Source organism: Agelaius tricolor, unplaced genomic scaffold, assembly GCF_023055355.1.
Source record: "Agelaius tricolor isolate 1412-34295 unplaced genomic scaffold, bAgeTri1.0.p SCAF_37, whole genome shotgun sequence".
Classification (NCBI taxonomy): domain Eukaryota; kingdom Metazoa; phylum Chordata; class Aves; order Passeriformes; family Icteridae; genus Agelaius; species Agelaius tricolor.
In genome coordinates this window covers 5,067,575-5,088,020 of record NW_027269297.1, presented here as the reverse complement: position 1 = coordinate 5,088,020, position 20,446 = coordinate 5,067,575, and the positions used below count along the sequence as shown (strand labels likewise).

General features: G+C 48.7%; 1 protein-coding gene across 1 annotated transcript in view; it reads right to left on the bottom strand.

The window, feature by feature from the left end:
* RABL6 (RAB, member RAS oncogene family like 6) overlaps window positions 1-20,446 on the bottom strand; it is a 53,417-nt gene that overhangs the window by 2,531 nt on the left and 30,440 nt on the right. The window contains exons 9-14 of the mRNA XM_071453782.1: window positions 14,655-15,007; window positions 12,277-12,442; window positions 4,995-5,213; window positions 4,065-4,413; window positions 1,868-2,039; window positions 173-222 (exon numbers count right to left, since the gene is read on the bottom strand). Of these exons, the coding sequence (XP_071309883.1) occupies window positions 173-222; window positions 1,868-2,039; window positions 4,065-4,413; window positions 4,995-5,213; window positions 12,277-12,442; window positions 14,655-15,007 (1,309 nt within the window). The remainder of the gene's footprint in view (window positions 1-172; window positions 223-1,867; window positions 2,040-4,064; window positions 4,414-4,994; window positions 5,214-12,276; window positions 12,443-14,654; window positions 15,008-20,446) is intronic.

The following is a 20,446-nucleotide window of genomic DNA, read 5'->3' as shown; positions in this document are numbered from 1 at the left end:
AGCTTGCTTTGAAGTTCAGTGGTCTGCAGAGCCTAGGAGGCAGAGATCAGAGGTGCAGGATGTGAGCATAGAAGGGAGTCCACCAAGTCCCTTTCCCAAGGAGGAAACCACGGAAGGCCACGTCTGTTCTTGGCAGGTGGGTAACACGGCAGATCTGTTTAATTAACAATACCTCTTTGCTTTTCTTTTTCTTCTTCTTTTTCTCCTTAGAAGCTTGTTTATCTGTTAAAACAAACAACAAAACAAAACAAAACAAAACAAAACAAAACAAAAAAAAACAACCCAGAAACATTGTGTTTAATTTAAATGATAAGAGCTGTAATTCTGCCCTGGCCCCATTTCTGAGAACAAAATGCTCCATCCTGGGCATCCATGGGCAAAGGCAAGGCCAGCACCCCAGGTCAAACTGTGCCCCTTTGGGAAGCAACACAGGCCCCAGCACTCACACCCTGACTGAACCATATCTGTCTCGTTTAATTATGAGCATTATATGATCTGTGTGATCAACACTGACCTAGCATTCACTGAGTCACAGCTACTAAGAAACACATCTAGAGTCTAGCTCTACAAACTGGTCCAAAGGCCAAATTTGGGACTGGACTGTTATTTCCAGAAATGAAGAAGAGCTCTTGGGAACAGTTCCCCTCTGATGGAAATCCTCCCAGGCATCTTCTCTGAGGATGACTGAGGACACGGTATCAGCAGATGGGACACCCTGGCAGGCCAACACTCACTGCTGCTCACACTGTATATGGAAATGACATTCCCAAAGCATCCCTGCTCTACAGGGGTGAATACTTTCACACTACCAAACGAGTCCCAGAGTCCATCCCTGTCACATGTGTCAGATATGATTATGGCTGATGACTTGGTTGCTGAGTGTCCGCTGCCTTTGCACAAAACCTCCTTGAACAGGGGACTACCTGCTTGGCTGCTTCACAAGAGGCTTCACAGCAGCACCACTCTTCACATGTGCTGTTTGACTGTCACTCTTACCTACAAATACCTTTTTCCTCAGCTGATGTGTAAATGCAGCCATGGAGAAGCCTAATTGCCAGTCAAGCTCCAATCACTGACGACCGAGAGATGGTTTTATATTTATCACCAAAAGAGGAGATAGGAGGAACCCACAATTAATTATTTAAGAATCTAAACTGAAGTTAAATTATTGACCTGGGCCTCTGCAGATGCACTTACAGCTATTTCAAGCTCTGCTGTTCAGCAGCTCGGAGTGACAAGCTGACGGAACCATGGCAGCCTGTGACACCTTCCTCACACTTTTGGAACAGCTATTCAAGGAGTGCTCTCTGGTGCTGCTCACAGCTTTTTTCCTTCCTTAAATCTTTAAATTCCCATCTTTCATGCTGACATTGGGGCAGGTCTACAGGAAGTTGCTTTGCAGTAATGCCTAGACAGCAGGAATTTTTTGCATGAATAGGATCCCACCCCATCTTTCTCAAAAACAGAAGAGGAAATTGACAGGGTATGTCAGAGCATTTTGTTCAAGTTGATCCAAATTCTGGAGGGGGTGGACACTGCAATGCAATGCTGAACACCAATTCCCAAGCACATAGGGCTAAGCAGGAAGGCTTACACAGCAGCAGCTTGTGAAAGATGTGCTTCTGCTTGCAGCTGGGACAAAAATAACCTATGGCTGGTGCCAGGGAGAAGCCAACTTCTCATCCTCATGGGGAAAAACTTAAAAGCTATTTATGCTGTGCTAAACCAGATTACGACTCACACAGGGCACTGCATGAAGTTAGAGGGTATTTTATTTAGTGCAAATTGGTTTGCTGGAAAGACTTTGGAAAAACCAGATGCCTGACAAACAAAAGCAGCAAGAGTGGAAATAAGGTGTGAGCTTTACCTTCCTCACTGCTCTCCTTGGGACCAGCTTCTTCCAAACCCAAGCCAAAGAGATCTGAGTCATTTTTCAGTTTAAAGGAGGGGACTGTTGATTTCACAGGTTGGGGTGGCTTTCCCAGTGAGGTATCATCATCAGATATTTCAGAGAGATCTTCTCGCACTGGGAATTCATTCTAGAGAGAAGCAAAGGCAGACAACACTGACAAATACTTCAACCAAAATCTCTAACCATTTTGCATACAAAAATGTCAGATGTCAGCAGGTGGGGAGGAGAGAAGGAAATGCCAGCTGAAATGAGCTGTTATTGCCTGGAAATCAATGTCCTGGATCTCATGAGCTCTAATTTTTGCCTTGGTAAAATGCCTCAGTTGCACTGGTACTGACAAGGGTGTTCTGAAAACTTCGCACTGGGGCTGCTGAAATCAAATTCCCAATATAAAGGGATTAAATGAGACCTTCAACTCTGTTAGCTCACCAGCATCAGCTTCCTTCTGCCCTGGGGAGGCATCTCTGTTCTGGGAAAATCCAATCAAATAGACTGAAAACTCCCCTCCAGCCCTTAGTGACAAATGCTTTTTGCTGTGCAGCTCTGTGGGTCTCAGGTACCAGAGGCAGCAGGGCTGAGGAAGCAGAGTGTGTCTGCAGAATAATTCCCTTCAGCAAGCCAAAAGGGAATGTGCTCCCAGGGCAAATCTGCCCCTTCAGCATGAGCTAAAACCCAGGATGTTGCAGAGCCTGGAAATTACCCCAAAATCCTCCATCTCTGCAAGATGGGAATGGAAAATCAGTTTAATGATCTTCTGATACCTGCCAACTCATCCTCTTCAGAATCTGATCCAACCTTTCCTTGTATCTTTGTACACAGATGGAAAACGGCCCCACTGTGCTGCTGGTCAGGCACTGCCCCCACCCTGTTAATGGCAATGGCTGTACTGGTTTGCCTGACCAGTACACCCTGCAGTGGGAAAGCATTCACATGCTATGGAGCATTCCTGGGGTCAGGCATTCCTGGACACTGCTGCTTTCTCATCAATCCCTTCTCACTGCAGCATGCAAGAGATGGAAATTTGCACCAAATACTTTTGGTTTCATATTGTCAAGAAAAGCAGGAAGTTAAGATGCAAAATGAATAGAAAATTACTTAATAAACAGCATGACACATGAATAAGGTCAAAGAAACTGTGACAATAGCCCTTTCAACAGGACTCCAGAATGATAACAACTGAGGGAAACCCCCGAACACCAGCAAACCCAGACATCAGGACACCCCTGAACAGCCATTGCCCATCCCAAATCACTGCTAGCAGTTTCCGAGATTGCTCTGCAGGTTGTGAGAAGTGGTCACCAAACTCAGGGATATCTCAAGCCATGCAGCAAGTTCTGACCAGTTCAGAGAAGAGGTGCAGGACAAGTGTCTTCTCCACCGTAATACAGGGTAGGTGTGGGGGGACCCCTGGTATATTTGTTTTAGCAGACACCTGCTGGCACGTGCTGAACGTCACAGACCTTACAGCTACCTCTGCTGTCCTGAAAAGTCCTTCCCAAGCAGACCTTCCTTCTTCCCTTTAGGCTTTGCCAAGCAAATTTTGTGATGCCTTTTTATTGCTGGATTGACTGCAAGGAGTTCACTCTTTCCGGCAGAGACACCCTTCTGCATGTTAAAGTTCACATGAAAACCCAGTAGCTCTGCATTTGGCACTGCTGGACTGGCTAAGAGTAAACAGCACAGTAAAAACACCCAAGCATAAATCTTGTTTGTGTCTGTAAACACAAACTTCATGTTAGGGAAGGTCTAGCCTGGATATTAGGAAAAGGTTCTTCCCCCAGAGGGTGCTGGCACTGCCCAGGCTCCCCAGGGAATGGGCACGGCCCCGAGGCTGCCAGAGCTCCAGGAGCCTTTGGACAGCGCTGCCAGGGATGCCCAGGGTGGGGCTGCTGGGGGGTCTAGGCAGGGACAGGGGCTGGGCTTGATGATTCTTCTGGGTCCCTTCCAACTCAGGGTATTCTATGGATCTGTGATTCTATGGGGTTCTTGCTGCCAGGTGGCTTCCATACTCAGAGCATTACTGGGTTTGTGCTCACATCAAACTCTGCAGGTTGCTTAGTAACTGCTGCTGAGGGAGGCTCTGCTCATGGCAATGCCTCAACCCTTCCAGCTCAGCTGGGCAGAGCTCACAGCAACACGGGCTGTTATTTACCATCTTTTTCTTCTGGCTGTCAGAATCTTCACTTTCAAAGTCTGGGTCATCCATAACGAATGAGAGCATCTGAGTAGCTATTGGTCCCTCTTGATCACTGTCAGACTCCTCAGGCTTCTCCTCTTTGACCACTTTCTGCTTGGAAGCAAGTCCTTTGCTTTGGGCAGTGGCCTTTGAGGCCTGGGCTGCTGCTGTGGGGCCAGCAGCAGGAGCTGCCAGGCTTGTGTTGCCTTTGCTGCTGTTGTTTCCTTCAGACCCAGAACGGGGAGGTAAACTGTCAGGAGGCTTCGGGTCAGTTGCTTTGGTCAAAATTGCTTCACTCTGGGGTTTCAGAGAATTTCTGGAAGACCTGAGAAGAAACAAGTTGTCAGAGTCTGTCCACCCTATTCTGTGGAGCAAGGCACAGTTAACAGCTAAGCCTGCCTGAAGGCTGCATCATGCATCCCACTGGGAAAGGCAGTGCATCCTATAGCGGTGTGGGGTCAAATGCACCACTCAGGCTGAGGATAACCCTCATGTGCCTAATCCTAACCTTCACCCCACAGGATGTGGTATGTGGAGAACATCATCATTCCCCAGCACAGGGTGTGGTGAGTGACTCCACTCCCTTCACCCAAGACTTGACTCCTCTCTCCTCCCCACACCACTACAAACAGCCACTCTGGTGCTTAGTTCCAGGCTCTTGTTCAAATTTGAGGAAAAGCATGCAGAACCATCCCACTGGCACAGGAGCACAGTGCTCCAAGGCACGGGGTAAGACACACCACACACAGCAGTTACACCTACAGTAACTACAGCCCCAGCCTACAGCTGAAGAACAGGCAGACAGAGACACCAAGACTTCCCAAAGGCCACACACAGTCAGTGGCAAGATGGAGGAGAGATCCAGGTTTACCAGCACAACCCCACACTTCAGTCTATGCTCTGTACCTTTTTTTTTCCTGCTCTGTGTTTTTGTCTCCATCAGATATGAGGATGACCTTAGAATCCTTCACCTCTTCCTCTTCCTCCTCCTCACTGGAGAGGGTGACGTTCTTGCTCGGCACCCGTTCTGCTGCCAGCATTGGTCTGCTGGGGATTTTGTCATCCAGATCCACGTCATCTTGGAAACCTGCCACCATGGGGTTCCCTCCAGGCGCCTCTCCATCACTGCAACACAGAGAGTGATCAGACACAGCACCCCAGGAGGTGCTGGACAGACCTGCCTCCTCCTGCATGAACACTGAAACTAGCCTGGCTTGTACAGCCAAGGACATGTCCCCAGCCTGGGGCAGCTGATGATTAAAGGGTTGGAGCACCTCTGCTTTGGAGACAGGCTGAAAATGAGGATAGTCAGGCCTGGAGAAGAGAAGGCTCCAGGGAAGTGTGAGAGCCCTGTCCAGTGCCTAAAGGGGCTCCAATAGAGCTGGAAAGGGACTTTGTACAGGACGAGGAGAATGGCTTTAAGCTGAAGGAGGGCAGGGTTAGACAGGATATTGGGAAGGAATTATTCCCTGTGAGGGTGGGCAGGCCCTGTAACAGGGTGCCCAGAGAAGCTCTGGTTGCCCCTGGATCCCTGGAAGTGTACAAGGCCAGGTTGGACGAAGCTTGGAGTAACCTGGGATAGTGGAAGGTGTCCCTGCCTGTAGCAGGGGCTGGAATGGGATGGGCTTTAAGGTCCCTTCCAACACAAACCAGCTGGTGATTTTGTGATTCTGTGCGCTGCCAGCCTTCCCTTGCCACTGTCCAGCTCAGGCTGGACCTGCTCCCTGCAGGCTGCAGCAGTGGCACTGGCCCAGCACCAAAAGGGCCACAGCAGGATGTGTCACAGAGCAGCTGCTGCCCCTCAAGCTGGAAATGAGTGGCTGGAGAAGATCAGCCTCAGAGGTACAGAGAAGCCTGTTGCCACAGCTTCATCAGAACATGGAGCTCCATCCACCATGCAAGGATCAGTCAGTCAAACCATGGGAACTGCCTGTCTTCATCCCCATATCCTGTAATTAAACCTAATCATACACTGTCACTGCTATGGGAGTTCACTGGCAGCTATTAGCTTTCTGGAACCATTTCTCTTTCTGCAGTGCTCCCTGAAGCAGGCAGATACACAGACACCATAGCCAAGCTTTAACATTGCCCAAATTAAATTAACCTAAGGACATACTGCCAGAGCTGGGAGTCTGTCAGCCTCCCTGGATGTAGCACAGTTCTGTGTTCAAAGGCAGCTTGAGAGAGCTTTGCAGCTGAAACTGAGGATTCTTGTCTGAATGTCCCTAGGACTCAATTTTAACATTTTCTGAAAACTGTGCTCATGTCAGGAATATAGGTATTTTCCCCAGGCTCAGCTGATGAGCCTCTGCCATCACCTTTCCTTGTTCTATTTGTTTCATCCACAAGAGATAACCAGCTCCTTCCTGACAACCCCACACGCAAGTCTCTGCCCTTTTAATGATGCCACCTGGATGGTATAAGCACAACCTTCTTTTTATACAGAGACAAAAAACATAGCTTGGAACAGATTAGATTGTACAGACATAAACAAAACCCTAAAATCCTTTAACTGCAAGTAAGTGGTGTTCCCAGCACAGGCCAAGCACTGTATGTGCTGGGAACACCACATACACAAGTATGGTGTGCTGGTGAGATGAGAAATACCCTAAACAGAGCTGGGATGATGGCAACTGCTCACTCTGGCTCCTCTACATGGCTGGGTACTGCTTGACAAGATAGTTTAAGAGAGTTAATATATATGCCAACAGACAATGGAGTTGTTTGTGACAACGGGACAGCAGTGATCACAACCAGTGCTTGTCTGGGCTGGAGTGCTAAGACAAGGACAGGCCCTCCCTCTGCTCTTGGTGTGGATTCCTCTGCTCTCAGGACCTGCTCTCAGCGCCCTACTGAGCAGGGCCAGGCTGCCGAAGAGGCCCTTCATCACTAACACTGCTGCTCTCACACTATGCCAGGAGGGAGGCACACAGCCCAGCCACACAAAGGAGAGGAAAACTGGTGCCCAAGCAGCCCCCAAAGCTGGAGGAATGACAAGTGAGTGATTCCTGAGGTTTTCAAAGCACTGGCAGGGTTTTCTCTTGAAATGCACTGAAAAGAAAATGGAGTTGCATCCTAAAAATGGCAGGATATTATTCTGAACTAGACACATTGCCTTTCCTCAACACATCACTGCTCTATTAGGCACAGGGGCTCTTAAGAGATTCCTGCCACTGTCCTTCCAGACTCCACACAGACCTGCAGCATTTCCACCTTTCCCAGTCCCAGTGGGTGTACATCCCTGTGTGTACACCCCCTCACCAAAGTGGGTCACATCCTTCTGCAGTGAGAAACCTGCCTCCATCTCCAGCCAACACAGATCACTGAGCGACAGCGTTAAGAGCAGAGCAGTGGAGTGAATATACATCAGGAAAATCACTGCTTCAGTATAAACAGGCTCTGACAAGGCAAAACTAGGATCAGCTTGTGGTCCTGAGCTTCCAGCTGGAAGGAAGGCAAAGCATGCAAAGCAAAGCACATTGCACTGCTCCCTGCAATCCTTGAAGCGCTGCCAAGCTGGCATGAGCACTGAGCTAGTGTGGCTGCAGGTGCACCCCCCAAAAATGATGCTGCTCACTGAGGTCTGCTCTGAGCTAGTGACCACAGAGACTGCTGGGGTGTCCTCTGTGAGCTTCCAGTGTGTCACAGATTGGCTGCTGGGGAGGAAACAAACCCTGATGCAACCTGAGCTCACAGCCTCAAACCTAGCTGGGCTGGGTTCCCACAGCCCCAGGAGCTCAAGGGCTTCTCTCACATCCTTTTGCGGGGCTAACGAAAGAGAAAAAACCCAAGCTGTAATAAAGCAGGTAAATTGAGGGAATCCCACGCTGCAGGATGAGCCTGCATGGCTGCTCTAGGAGATGTTGGTCTTCTACTGTGAACCTTCCCTCCCTTGGGCTAGCACAGCTGGGCATCATGGAATCCATAACAGACCCATAAAAGCAAAGAACCACTTCAAAGCCCTTCAGATGTAAGGACACACACATCTAATCCATCTTTAAGATAAATGTCTAAGGATGCAGAAAAGAAAGATCAGGAACACTGACAGGTAAAGCATAAACTGGCTTTCAGACACCTTCAGCCCCCCCCAGGGACCCAGGCTGCCTGACCCAGCAGGAGCCAAGGGTGAGATGCTTTGGAGCCCGATTAGGTCCTCTGGCGCACTCATATCCATGCTGGCTCAGGGCATCAGGTTAAAGAGCAGCAAATTAAGTTCTGAAACAGCAAATTGGGAGATTGAAATACCTTCCTAATTAACTGGTAAAGGAACTGATTCTGGGAGTTCTCTACTGCAAGTCAGAGAACCACAACGTGTCACTGAACAAAACCCAGGACGTCACTGCAGGCCTGGGGTATGCCAAGCTGAACAAGGTGCTCCTGCTGCCAAGAAGGCCAATGGTGTCCTGGTCTTCATGAGGCAAAGCACTGCCAACAGATCAGGGAGGTGATGCTGCCCCTCTGCTCTGCACTGGTGAGGCCACAGCTGGAGTCCAGTGCACAGCAAAGAAAGAGTGAATCCAGTGAGGGGCCATGAGGATGATTAACTGACTGGAGCATTGCTCACATGAGGAAGGGATCTCCCACATGAAAGACAGGACTGCTCAGCCTGGAGAAGGCTTGAGGAGACCTTATAAAGGTATTTAAACAGCTGAAGGAGGTACAAAGAAGATGGAGACAGGCTCTTTTTGGTGCTGCCCAGTGCCAGGACAAAAGGCAAGGAACACAAACTGTAACTCAGGAGGTTCCCCACGAACATAAGCAAACACTTTTTCCACTGAGAGCATGCCTGAGCGCTGGCATGGGTTGCCAGAGAGGTTGTGGATTCTCTGGAGATACTCAAAATCCAAAATGGTTCTGGAAAACCAGTTCTGAGCGGCCCAGGAGGGGGAGGTTGAACTGGATGGCCCCCAAGCTGCCTTCCAACCCTGTGAATGTACCTCAGTACACTGAGGTGTTCCCAGAGCTCCCTGCAGGACTCATGCTCAGAGTCAACAAGGCGATTCCTCTTGGGTAGGAGAAGTAATTTCACAAATTCTCAAAACATGGCCCATTCTTCTGCCACATCTTCAATGACACTTCAGTCCTGGAGCTTACCCTTGGCTACAGCACACCCAGGCATGCTGGTGAGCTGTGTAAGCTCAACACTCAGGTATCTGCTTCAAAATGAGCACGAGACCTGAATGCATCTTGCTGGGACATCCTCAGGCCTTGTTCTTCACTCAGATACAGGGGAAAAGCAGCTTCCAGGACTCCATTTTTTGAAACCAATAAAATCTCCCCAAGGTTTGAGTGATTCCACAGATCTACTGTGTTCTTTAGGCCAGAGATAAATTTCTGCAGCAGATTTTATGGGAATTACAACCACCTCCTCACTGCAGCAGAAGCTGATTATCGAGGACAGTGCTTACAGAACTGGAATGTTGTTCCTAGCTACTGTGGGGCTGTAAGTGACATCCTGAAAGGTTTCCAAGATTGCAGGTGATGGTCCGAACCACATCTGCATCTCTGGCTTATTCTAGTAGGCCCTTTTTGGCAAGAAACAGAATGGAAAAATGCCAGGCTACTAAGAAAACTGCATGATATATAGAAGAAACCAGAGCAAGCCATGGATGCCAGGTTGCAGAGGAGAAATGAGTGTGTGAATTTGCAGGGACGTGCTGCAATGTTTTCTCACAGGGAAACAGAGCTGTTGTGACTGCACTGGGTATCACTGTGAGCAAAGGATGAACTCTAAACAAAGGAGCAGGGTTCTCGCACCCCTGTCCACCATGTTTGTTTTTTTTATACAGTTTAACACTTATTTGCTTCCAGTGACTGACACTCTGGAGCAGAGAAACCTTTGTGAAGGATCAGCCTCCCAACCACAGTAGAACTGCAGCTCCAGAGTTCTGAGGGCATCTCAGGACCCAGTCCCTCAGAAGGTCAGGCTTGGCTTTTCTGACAACTCCTTGTTAAACCCAGGAAAATATCTCAGCTCTGCCACAGCCACGAGCAAGACGCTTTGTAGGCCAGCATGCTGCCAGCAACCCCACTTTTTTCTTGCCTTTTTTTTCTTAGTTTTAATAAAACATCCACGTGTTCTGCCATCACAAGGGATGATGATTCAGGCTGACCTGCATTACACAGGCATTGAGCCTCACAAACAGCACTGATTTAAGGTTGTTGTGGTTGAAGTAGAGAACACTGGGTCTTGACAAGGATGTTAAAAGAGGCAGAATTCACAGATGAGCAGTGTCCACGCTTAATTAGTCTCCTGGTTAATCCAGTGTTGATGACAAGAGGCAGCAGGCAAGGAATATTCTGAGCAACGGATACAGAGCCTGAGAGTATGCTTAGGTCACCTCTTAAGAGACAGTCTGCTTTCAGACACCTCACTGCACATCCTCTTGTCTGAGCAGTTCAGTATACACAATCCCCTTTTCTTTTTTTGGTTAAAAAACACCAAAGCCAGGAAAAGAAAAAAAGGGGGAAAAAAAAAAGAGAAAACACAGCTCATGGCATAAGCACAGCTCTGCCATTTTGAGGAGATAATTATAGACTCACAGACTGGTTTGGGTTGGAAGAGGCCTTAAAGCTCAGCTTGCTCCAACCCCCTGCACTGAGCAGGGACATTTTCAACTGGATCAGGTTGCTCAGAGCCCCATCCAGCCAGACTGGGAATGTTTCCAGGGATGAGGTATCCACCACTTCCCTGGGCAACCTGTGCCAGGGCCTCACCACTCTTCTTGTAAAATCCTTCTTCCTTGTACCTAGTCTGAATCTCCCCTCTTTTAGTTTCAAATCACCATTTCTTGTCCTATTGCAGTACGCCCTGCTAAAATCTCTGTCCTCATCGTCCCTTAAATATTGAAAGGCAGCAATAACATCTCCCCAGAGCCTTGTCTTCTCCAGGTGAACACCCCCAGCTCCCCCAGCCTGGCTCCAGAGCAGAGGGGTTCCAGGCCTTGGAGCATCTCCATGGCCTCCTCTGGACTCTCTACAGCAGTTCTACATCCTCCTGATGCTAGCCCTCAGGGCTAGAGGCAGCTCTGCAGGTGGGGTGTCACCTGAGCAGGGCAGAACTCCCTCTTCCCTGCTGCCCATGCTGGGGATCAGCCCAGTTTCAGGGCTGGGGCAGGTCCAGCTCTCACCCACCAGCACCCCCAAGTCCTTCTCCCCAGGGCTGCACTCAATCCCTTCACCCTCCAGCCTGGATTGATCCCAGAGTTGCCCCAACCCAGGTACAGCAACTTGAGCTTGGCCTTGGTGAACCTCATGAGGTTCCCATGGGCCATTTCTCATGTTTTCCAGGTTCTGGATGACATCCTGTCATTCAGGAGTGTCACCCACACTACTCAGCTTGGTGTTATTGATAAACCTGATGAGGGTGTCCTCAATCCCCCTGTTTCATGGATGAAGTCCATGTCTCAGCACAGATCCTGAGGAACACCACCCATCTTCAACTGGACATTGAGCCATAGATCACTACTCTCTGGATGTAAATATCCAACCCATTCCCTATCATCCATCAAATCTGTGTCTCTCCAATTTAGTGAGAAAATTCTGGGAAGAAACACTAGACACAGAGAAAAAGGAAGGCACCCCCTAAGAGTTTTTTTAATTCTGCAGGCAACCATGCAGTGACACTCCCAAAGGAGCATGACTTTCTCCATCCTTCCTTCCAGAATCCCACAGAGCTACAGAGTACTCTGCTTCCAAGTGTCCTCCACCATACCCCAAATCCATTTATAGTGCCTCAGGAATGACATTACCAAGTCATAGAGGAATTTGGCCACACTTTGTGCCTCTGCAGAAGGTAAATATTCATTAAGCAAAACATAGTATCCCTGCAAAGTGCACTATGTTCCAGAAGGAAAATATCTCAAATGATTTCGTGTGTTCAGCCAGAAGGAAAATCCCTTCCTGACACAAAGGGCCCAGTGGTTTAATCTGGGCACAAAGCAAAACAGCAGCACCAGGAAGGTGATAATCTGCTTTTTGTGATGTTCCTCCTTCCCAGGGAGCAGTGTGTGTGTCACTAAATGGGAAACAGTGAATGCTATGACTGACCATTGCACAGCCAGAAAGCCTCTGGGACAGCTAACTGCTCTGGAATCAGGGAATGGTTGCACCATGTTAGTCAGGCTGCACATCCAGGTGTGTCCCTGCTGGGGACCTGCCATCCCTGCTGCCACCCTCCTTTTCTTACCTTTCACTATCCACACGGTGTTTGGCCTGTGGTTTCCCTTTGTCTTTCTGTGGTGCTGGGTCTTCCAGAAAGCTGTGGTCCAGGCTATCCTCAGGAACAAAGTCCTCCACGCTCTGTACCTTGGCAGGGGCTGCAGGGTTGGGGGGAGGAGTGGCAGCAGCAGGATCTGCATTAGCAACAGGAGTTGTAAAACAATGGTGTCACCACAAGCAAGACAGAAATTGGCTTTTTCCAGATCTGTGCTGCCCAGGGTGGCAGCAGCCATGAGGCAGGACCCTGGTTCCACAGCAAGGGAAGAGGAAGGTTATGAACAGGATATAAAACAGCCCAGAGTCTGACATGAAGGCAATCACAGATCATGGCTGCTGTGGTTTAGAATGCACCAGGCTGACCCAAGCTTTTAGACAGACTGAAAACCTCCCTGGCAAGGCCTGGCTCTACTCTCCAGGGAATGCTATGACTGACCGTACCACAGGTTTTATTACACCTGTGCTATGTGCACTCCTTCTGGGGGATGTCCCTTCACTATTCTCTTACCTTTTCCACATTGTTCGGTTCACCCTCTCTCCTATCCTCTTGCTTTTTTCAGCTGTAACTGTCCAAGGCAGAATTGTTCACATTGTGCTTTTAGATGTTTTGTGTAAACAAAAGCTCAAGAGCTACCTCAAATAGAGAGTGACTTTAATACAGTTAATTTGTAGAAACACCTTTACCCATCTTCAAGGTATCAGGATGAAAACTCATGAAATTAGCATAACTAAGAAGCCTGAAGTGATTAACCTCTCCAGAATTTGCAATACTCAATGTTTTTCCTCTGCTCATGCTGCACTTTACATCTAGACTTTTCTTTTGGGTAAAACAAGACTTGTGCCTTTTTTTTCTAGATTTCACTCTCCTTAGCACAACTTTCAGATCACTTCTACATACCAACAGTACCACTAATGCCACAGAGTAGCACTGGTGCAAGCTAAACCACAGCCAAAAGAATTACTACTCCAAGACTTCAAGAGAAATCTTAAATAGTAACTCCCAGAAAAACCAAGTATTACTTGGTAACAATGATTTTTTTAGCTGCTTTCCAGTGAATTGGTGCCTGGGTACATTCCAGCGGAGGTGCAGGCCCCTTGGCACACCACTGAAACCTTGCAACACTGACACATCAGCTCTTCCTGGCTGCCTTTTGCAACCGCTCCTAAGCATTCCGAGATATCAGGGCTGAAAGTCACAAGACCAAAACAGCTGTCAAGCTAAGAAGGAGTTAAAAAAAGAGAAGAAAAAGAAAAGCCCCAAACCCAACCATTATAACACTGGTAGTAGACCAGTCTTTTTTTCTACAGATCAAAATGATAAAGGTTGTTTTTATCAACAAGGAATTTCTAACATCCCCTCTCCTCTCTGGTTTTTGTTTTATTTTCTCTGGGTAGGAAGAGTCATAAACAAACCAAAATGGGTGCATTGTGTCATATCTGGGAAGAGGCACAAGATGCAGAACATTGTGTGCAGATCTAAAACCAGACCATTTCAACATCTGAAATTGCAACCTGTGTCCCCAGCACCTCCTCCTTTCTCTCTGTGGGTGTCTCAGGAGCACTGTGAGCCAGTGTGAGAAGGAAGGTATTTCCAAAGGGTGACTCAAACCATGTCATGATTTTTAGGCAGTGCCAGCTCTGCAGCTCCAGTTAGCTCTGCAAACAAAGTGAATGTGACAGGCAAATTATGGTCCAGATCAGTAAAATTACATGCATCAAACCCTTGATGCCTCTGCCTGGCACTCTGTCCGGCAGGCTCTGGACCGAGGGCTGTGCTGCTCCAGCGGGTACCAGTGCTGAGGCAGCAGCCGAGGGCTCCCTCCTCCCAGACCTGCTCTGAAGGAGCAGATTTCCCCAGAGGGGGATCTGCTGTGGAGCCTGGACCTACGTGACAGTTTCTGGCTGAATAACCTTTAAACCCAGTGCTCCGCTTCTCTCCATTACGCATAGGAGCCCCTCCGGACTGCCACATGTGTGCAAGGATGGCACTTCAAATAGTTTCTCTAGTCATTTTTTTGCTATTCAAGAGGTATTTTTGCTCCTGGTAAGAACCTGACATTTTACTTATTTTATTAGTGTCTCCTGTGCGTTCAGGATCTTCCTCTTAAGCATGCTACAGCCACCACCCAGCTGGCTGGGCACAGTCCCCATCCAGAACAGAGACAAATCAAAATGTTGATCAGGGAAAATAGAGAATGACAGCCCAAGTCTCCCTGGACACCTGCTGCACAAGCATGGCGTCTGTGGCCTTCACACACCTGTCTGCTCAGCCTCTCGCAGGGAAAAAATGAAATGAAAACTGGAAGGCCTATGGGTCACATCCTGCCAGAACAGGGCACCAGCACCTACCTGGCTGGGGAGGAGTGGGCTCGGCCGCGGGGGATGTCCCAAAGAGCCGCGCAATGATGCCACGCTTGGCCGGGGGGGCGGTGGCCGGGGGGGCGGCGGGAGCTGCGGCAGGCGCGGGGGTCTGCGGGGCCTCGGGGGCAGGCACTGGTGAGAAGGATGAGGCGGGGTCAGGAGAGATGGTGGCGCTTGTGGTGAGTGGCAGCGGCGGCTGGGGGGTGCTGGGGCTGGAGCTGCCCGTCGATGCGGAGCTCGGAGGTATGATGGGTGACTGGGAGCCGGAGGAGGGGCTCTGCCCGTTTGTTGCTAGTGGTGATGTGTGTCCTTGGCTTCGGGCTTCCATCATTTCCAGGAACCTGTGGGGAAGATAAATTACAAATATAAGGAATGGCGAATCTCAGAATCCCAGACTGCTTTGGGTTGGGAGGGACCTTAAAGCTCATCTCATTACAACCTCTACCATGGGCAGGGACACCTTCTACTAGGCCAGGCTTCTCCAAGTCCCACCTGGCCTTGGACACTTCCAGCAATCGAGGGACAGCCACAGCTTCTCTGGGCACCCTATGCCAGGACCTCCCCATCCTCACAGGGAAGAATTTCTTCCCATCCAACCCTGCCCTCTGCCAGTTTAAAACCATTGCCCCTTGTCCTGTCACTACCTGCCCATATAAAAAGTCCTTCTCCTTCCTTTATAATAAGCCCTTTTCATCCGGCTGTGTGCTGAGCTGGGAGAGTATGGGTCTGCTTCCAGCTGGGCTTGGGAGGGTATGGATCTGCTTCCAGTGACACTGTGACTCCCTGGGTCACAATAAATCTGGTTTACCCACACGAGCTGAACTTGCCCCATCTGCATTGAGGTGTGGAGTATCCCAACCTGCTCTGCACTACAGGATGAAACTTACAGTCCTGGAAATTCCCTGAATAGACAGACTATAATAACATGTCAGGGCTTGAAATGCAACCTGAAGTCAGTTGTTGGACATGTCTGTAAAGGAGTAAGTGCTCTAGGAATGGCATGTTTTTACATTCTGCAGAACAAATCACAGTACTCAAGAAAACTGCTGTAATAACCTCTTCATCAGCCAAGAATGGATTTGAGAGGAGAATCCTTGAATATCCAAAGAAAAGAGCTGTCCTGAGGGCTCAGAGAAGACTGACTGCCATTACCCTTCTTGCAGGGTGCAGACCCACATGCAGGCTCTCCCCTGCACACACTCCCCCTCCGTGTGAGAGGCCCTGGAGCCAAGTAGCAGGAGCACTGGAGCAGGTTGTGGTCCTGGCTGGGTTCCCGACTGGAAGAACATTAAAGCCTGTTCCACTATACGGAGTGAAAAGCTCTTTCCTTTTCCAAAAGAAACCCAAGCCTAACCCAAGCCTCCCTCCGCAGCCTGTTTCACACACTGTGTGCAGAGAAACGTGGACAGAGACAAGTTTTTGCCATTAAATGGTCTGAAAAACAGATCTGCCACATGCTGCACAGCTGAGAGATACAGAGAGGACACCCAAAGTGAAGCATCCTGTGTAATATCCAGCACATCCCAGTCTCACCTCTCATCTCATTAAGCTTAATGAATTTGTGCATAGAGGCTCTGGATTCAGCTGGTTCTGCAAGACAGACTTTGGTTGTGCTCCAGGCAATGAGAATGTGAAGGGAGAGCCTCCTCTCCCACACAGAGCATGACCTTGTCCTTCAGGGACCTGAGCCAGCCAGAACCTTCCCTGGACTGACTGCTGAGCAGAACACAAACAGTGGGGGCTAAGAAACTCTAAGCCTTGAGATATGATTTCCTATTTTAAGGCAGTAACCTGATATACTTTTAAGGAACAAAATAATATACTTTGTGACCAGCAGTGTCTGGAGCCCTAGGGAGCAATAGTCCCAGGAAGCTGTTACTTGGAAATTGGAAAACCAGCAGTCCTTCCTAACTAAGTAACTGGGTAAAGTGGAGATCAAGGGCAGCACTAAAAAGCAGGATTGGTGAGGCAACATAAACAGACAGGGACAAGATATAGATAGAACTGGATGATCCCAAGTAACAGAAATAGGAAGAAATTCAACAGTACAAACAAAATTGTCATCTACTCAAGGGTGAGGAAAAGCGCTCCTGCTCCCAGTTCTCCACAGAATGGCTGGGAAAGACTTGCCTTGCTCATTCCAGAAGTCTGGACTAAGGACTGCAATCCCAACTATGCCAGAGCCTGGCTGTCACATGCTGTCCATTGATATCCAACCTATACCTGATCTGATGCAGCTCCAGCCATTCCCTGGGTCCTGTCCCTGATCACAGAGAGCAGAGATTGGTGCTGCACCTCCACTGTCCCTTATAAGGAAGCTGCAGACTGTCAAGGCACCTACACCAGTGCCATGCTGTGGTGTTCTCACTGATGCTTCCACCAGGATCCAGGCCAAGACCATGTGCCTATTCCACCCAGAACACTGGCTACACCAACATAAGCTCCCGGCAGAGCTGAGCTCAGAGTATGTGATGCAGCATCCAGTCCCCATCCTCCCTCTCCTGGGGCGAGCTGCGCGACAACACGTTCCACTGAAAATGATGCATGGATTTGTCATGCACCAGAGAAAAAACATAAAGGAGTTTAACTCCTGCACTGAGCTCTGTGGAGACTGCATCAGGTTGGTTTGGAAGGTGCACAATACATCACACATGCTGCAAGACCATGATAGTGTGTGCTCAATACCTCTCCATCACTGTGCTCCCTACCTGAGGAGGGGGGCCATGACACCGCATCCTCCAAGGAGGGTATGCATGGCGTCTGTGGGGTGGGAAAGACAAACCACGAGGCCCTGCAATTCAGCCCCCATCCAACAAAGCTAAGGCTCTTTATCCCCACACCAAGTGAATTGCCATGGCCCGCAAAGTTGTTTGTGAGCTTTGCCTGCACACAATGTACAACTCCTCGGCTCCACATCACATGCTGAGTGCTGAATTCTGCCATTCCTCCTCTCTCAGCTTTGATCCAGGCCTTCTGGTGAGCCAAAGACAGGAGAACTGAACAGCTCTGCTTTGTGGTACTCACTCCTCCTCCTCCAAGACCTACTCAGTGTTAAAGACTCCTGCCTCCCAGCTGTGAGGAGAGATTAATCCCAGACGATCTACATGCACCCATGCTCCTGTTTAGAGCAACAGCAATTCTGGATGGAAGCCTGCAAGCCTGGGCACTGCTGCACCCAGCAGCCAAGGTACTGCTGCCAGCAGTACTTGCTCTCCTGACTGTGGGAACACCTAAATCACCAACACGGTTTGATACCAGAATGAACAACCTCTGAGCCTCAAGTTGCTGAGTCCCACCATTGAGGCAACTGGCTGACTCAGGCAGGGTAAGATGATTGTACACTAAAGATTTGGAAACGATAAGACACAAAGAATGTATAGACTCACATCAGTATACAGAATATGAAGCTCAAAGAATAGTTAAAGCTGGACTCAACAAAGCCCAGAAAACTCTTAACAATACCAGAGTATTTAAAGATTTACTGTATGTGATTCTGCCAAAGCTGCCCATTTTGGAAACAACCTGCTTTGTTCTGGGAAAGTAGCCAGCTCCAGAGGGAGGGAAGGCTGCGACTACCACCTGTTTTTCCTCCAGAAACACATGAAATTTAAGAGCTGGAGGAAAAAAACCCCACTACATAACTGAAGTATAAAGAGTGTCATTCTTCCCTCGAGCACAACCAGACTGGGGCATAAAACACATGCAGGCTTTGTCTGCACCTGTGCCCCTGTACCTTTAGTCACCTGTGGTGTGTGAAGGGCATAAAAACAGGAGACAGCAAGTTCTTTAGTAGGAAGATACAAATGGTTATCTGGGGACAGCACAACACAGACTCCTACCCCAGCACAGCACTGAGGACAGCTGTGACACGTGCGCTTCATGTCACCTTGACCAGCTAGAGACGCGGGCCAAGCCTTGTGCCGTGACACTGGGGAAATCAGGGTGGTCTGACACTGGTTCTATCTACACAGGCTGCAGAAACCAACTCTGCTGAGTTTTTATAGACAGATCTTCTGTGAGGGAGGTGGGTGGAAAACCAGCACACATTAAATGCTGCCAGCAAGCTCGCAGTAATTTCCAGGATGGAGGTGTCTAAGCATCCTCCACACTTTGAAAATACTACATAATGCATGAATGCTTTCTCTGGCTTTACACACACTCCTCAGAGGCACAAGCGCGGCTGTTTTGGGAACACACCAGGCCAAACCTGCCATGTGTCTGTTTTTGCTCAGATTCTACACAATCTGTCCATTCCTCGTTCTATCCATCAGACCTTTGGAAAAGCACTCCCTCAAAACCTTACTGTGGAATAAGCAGATTTGTGCCCACTCTGGAGGTAGCAGACCAGGTCCTACTAAAGCACAAGGTGAACTCACACCTGAGCACCTTTATTCCGTTGGGATACAGAGACTGCAAATATACCGTGCATGTCCAGGTGAGTCATCTGTCCTCACACACAGGGGCTCCTTATTTGCCTTTCAATCCTTCCATTACAGACCAAGTAACAAGTCCAAAACATCCTCAAACTCCTGAATAATTCACTGGTGGTTGGACCTGCTCGCAAGAGGAGACTTTTATGCAATTTTAAAGATGAACACGTTCTGTGGGAACAAAAATTCATCAAGGCCTGAGGTTCCTGTTGCTCTGCCCCCAGGGCAAACACAAAAGGACTTGTTAGCCTCACAATTCCTAAAATTGTCAGTGCTTGTGTTCTTTTAATATTGAAGGTGGGAGCAGCCTAAAGCTTTTTGGCTCTTCGTTCTAACGTGCTGTGATAAATTGTTCATGTGGCAAGAAAGGCTTTGGGTTATTTTATTAATTGTGAAAATGAAGATTAATTGGCTGGATGACATAATTTTAACTAGGGTTAGCAAGGGTTAGATTTTCACATATTTGTTTTGGGCTCATTAAAGTTACTTCCTCAATCCCCCTAGACCAGGTCCCTGAACGTAGAATCAACAGCCAAGCAGGTTTAATTCCTGCTGTCATCCTGTTTTCCACCTGACAAAATGGATGCAGCAGGGTAACTCCCTGCTCCATAAAATATAGGACATGCTCCATGTCCCCACTTCTCAAGCAACACTGATTGACAGGCTTAGATGCACTTAATTCTTAATGCAGCACCCCCAAAAAATATGACCTAGATAAAGTCCCATTCCAGTTCAGGCTGGCTCCTGACCTGTCTGATGACCACAAAGATTCACAGCAAGTGAAGAAGATAAAAGTGGGGCAAGGGGAAGAGAAAGCAGGAGTGGGTTTACTTTCCCATCTGGTAATTCAGCCTGTAGCTGGTGTCACTCCGGACCTGTATTTACATACAGTGGAGGATGCCAGAGAACAGCTCCAACAGCAGCTCCTCCTGCCACTGTGCGGGTGTTACTCAGCACCACGGTCTTCCTGAAACTATGTGCTATGCTCAATGTGGAAAAAAAGCAAATAAACCCCCAACCCCCTAGCCAATGATTCTGCAGTGACTAAAGCTGTCTCTGGGGAATGTGTCTCCCCAAAGCAGAGTCCTCAGCAAGAGAGCCCAAATATCTGTCTGCAGTCACTGGTCTGGCACACACATGGTGAGAGGAGACAGCCTCAAGCTGTGCCAGGGGAAGTTTAGGTTGAGTATTGGGGAAAATTTCTTCACCAAAAGCGCTGCCCAGCCATGGCACCCTTCTGTGGGGGAATGGGCACATTGAACATATACAAGTTTTCCTTGAAAACAGAAGATAAGCTGGGTACAATTAAAAATGGAGAAACTGAGCAAATTAGGTACAAATTCAGAACAT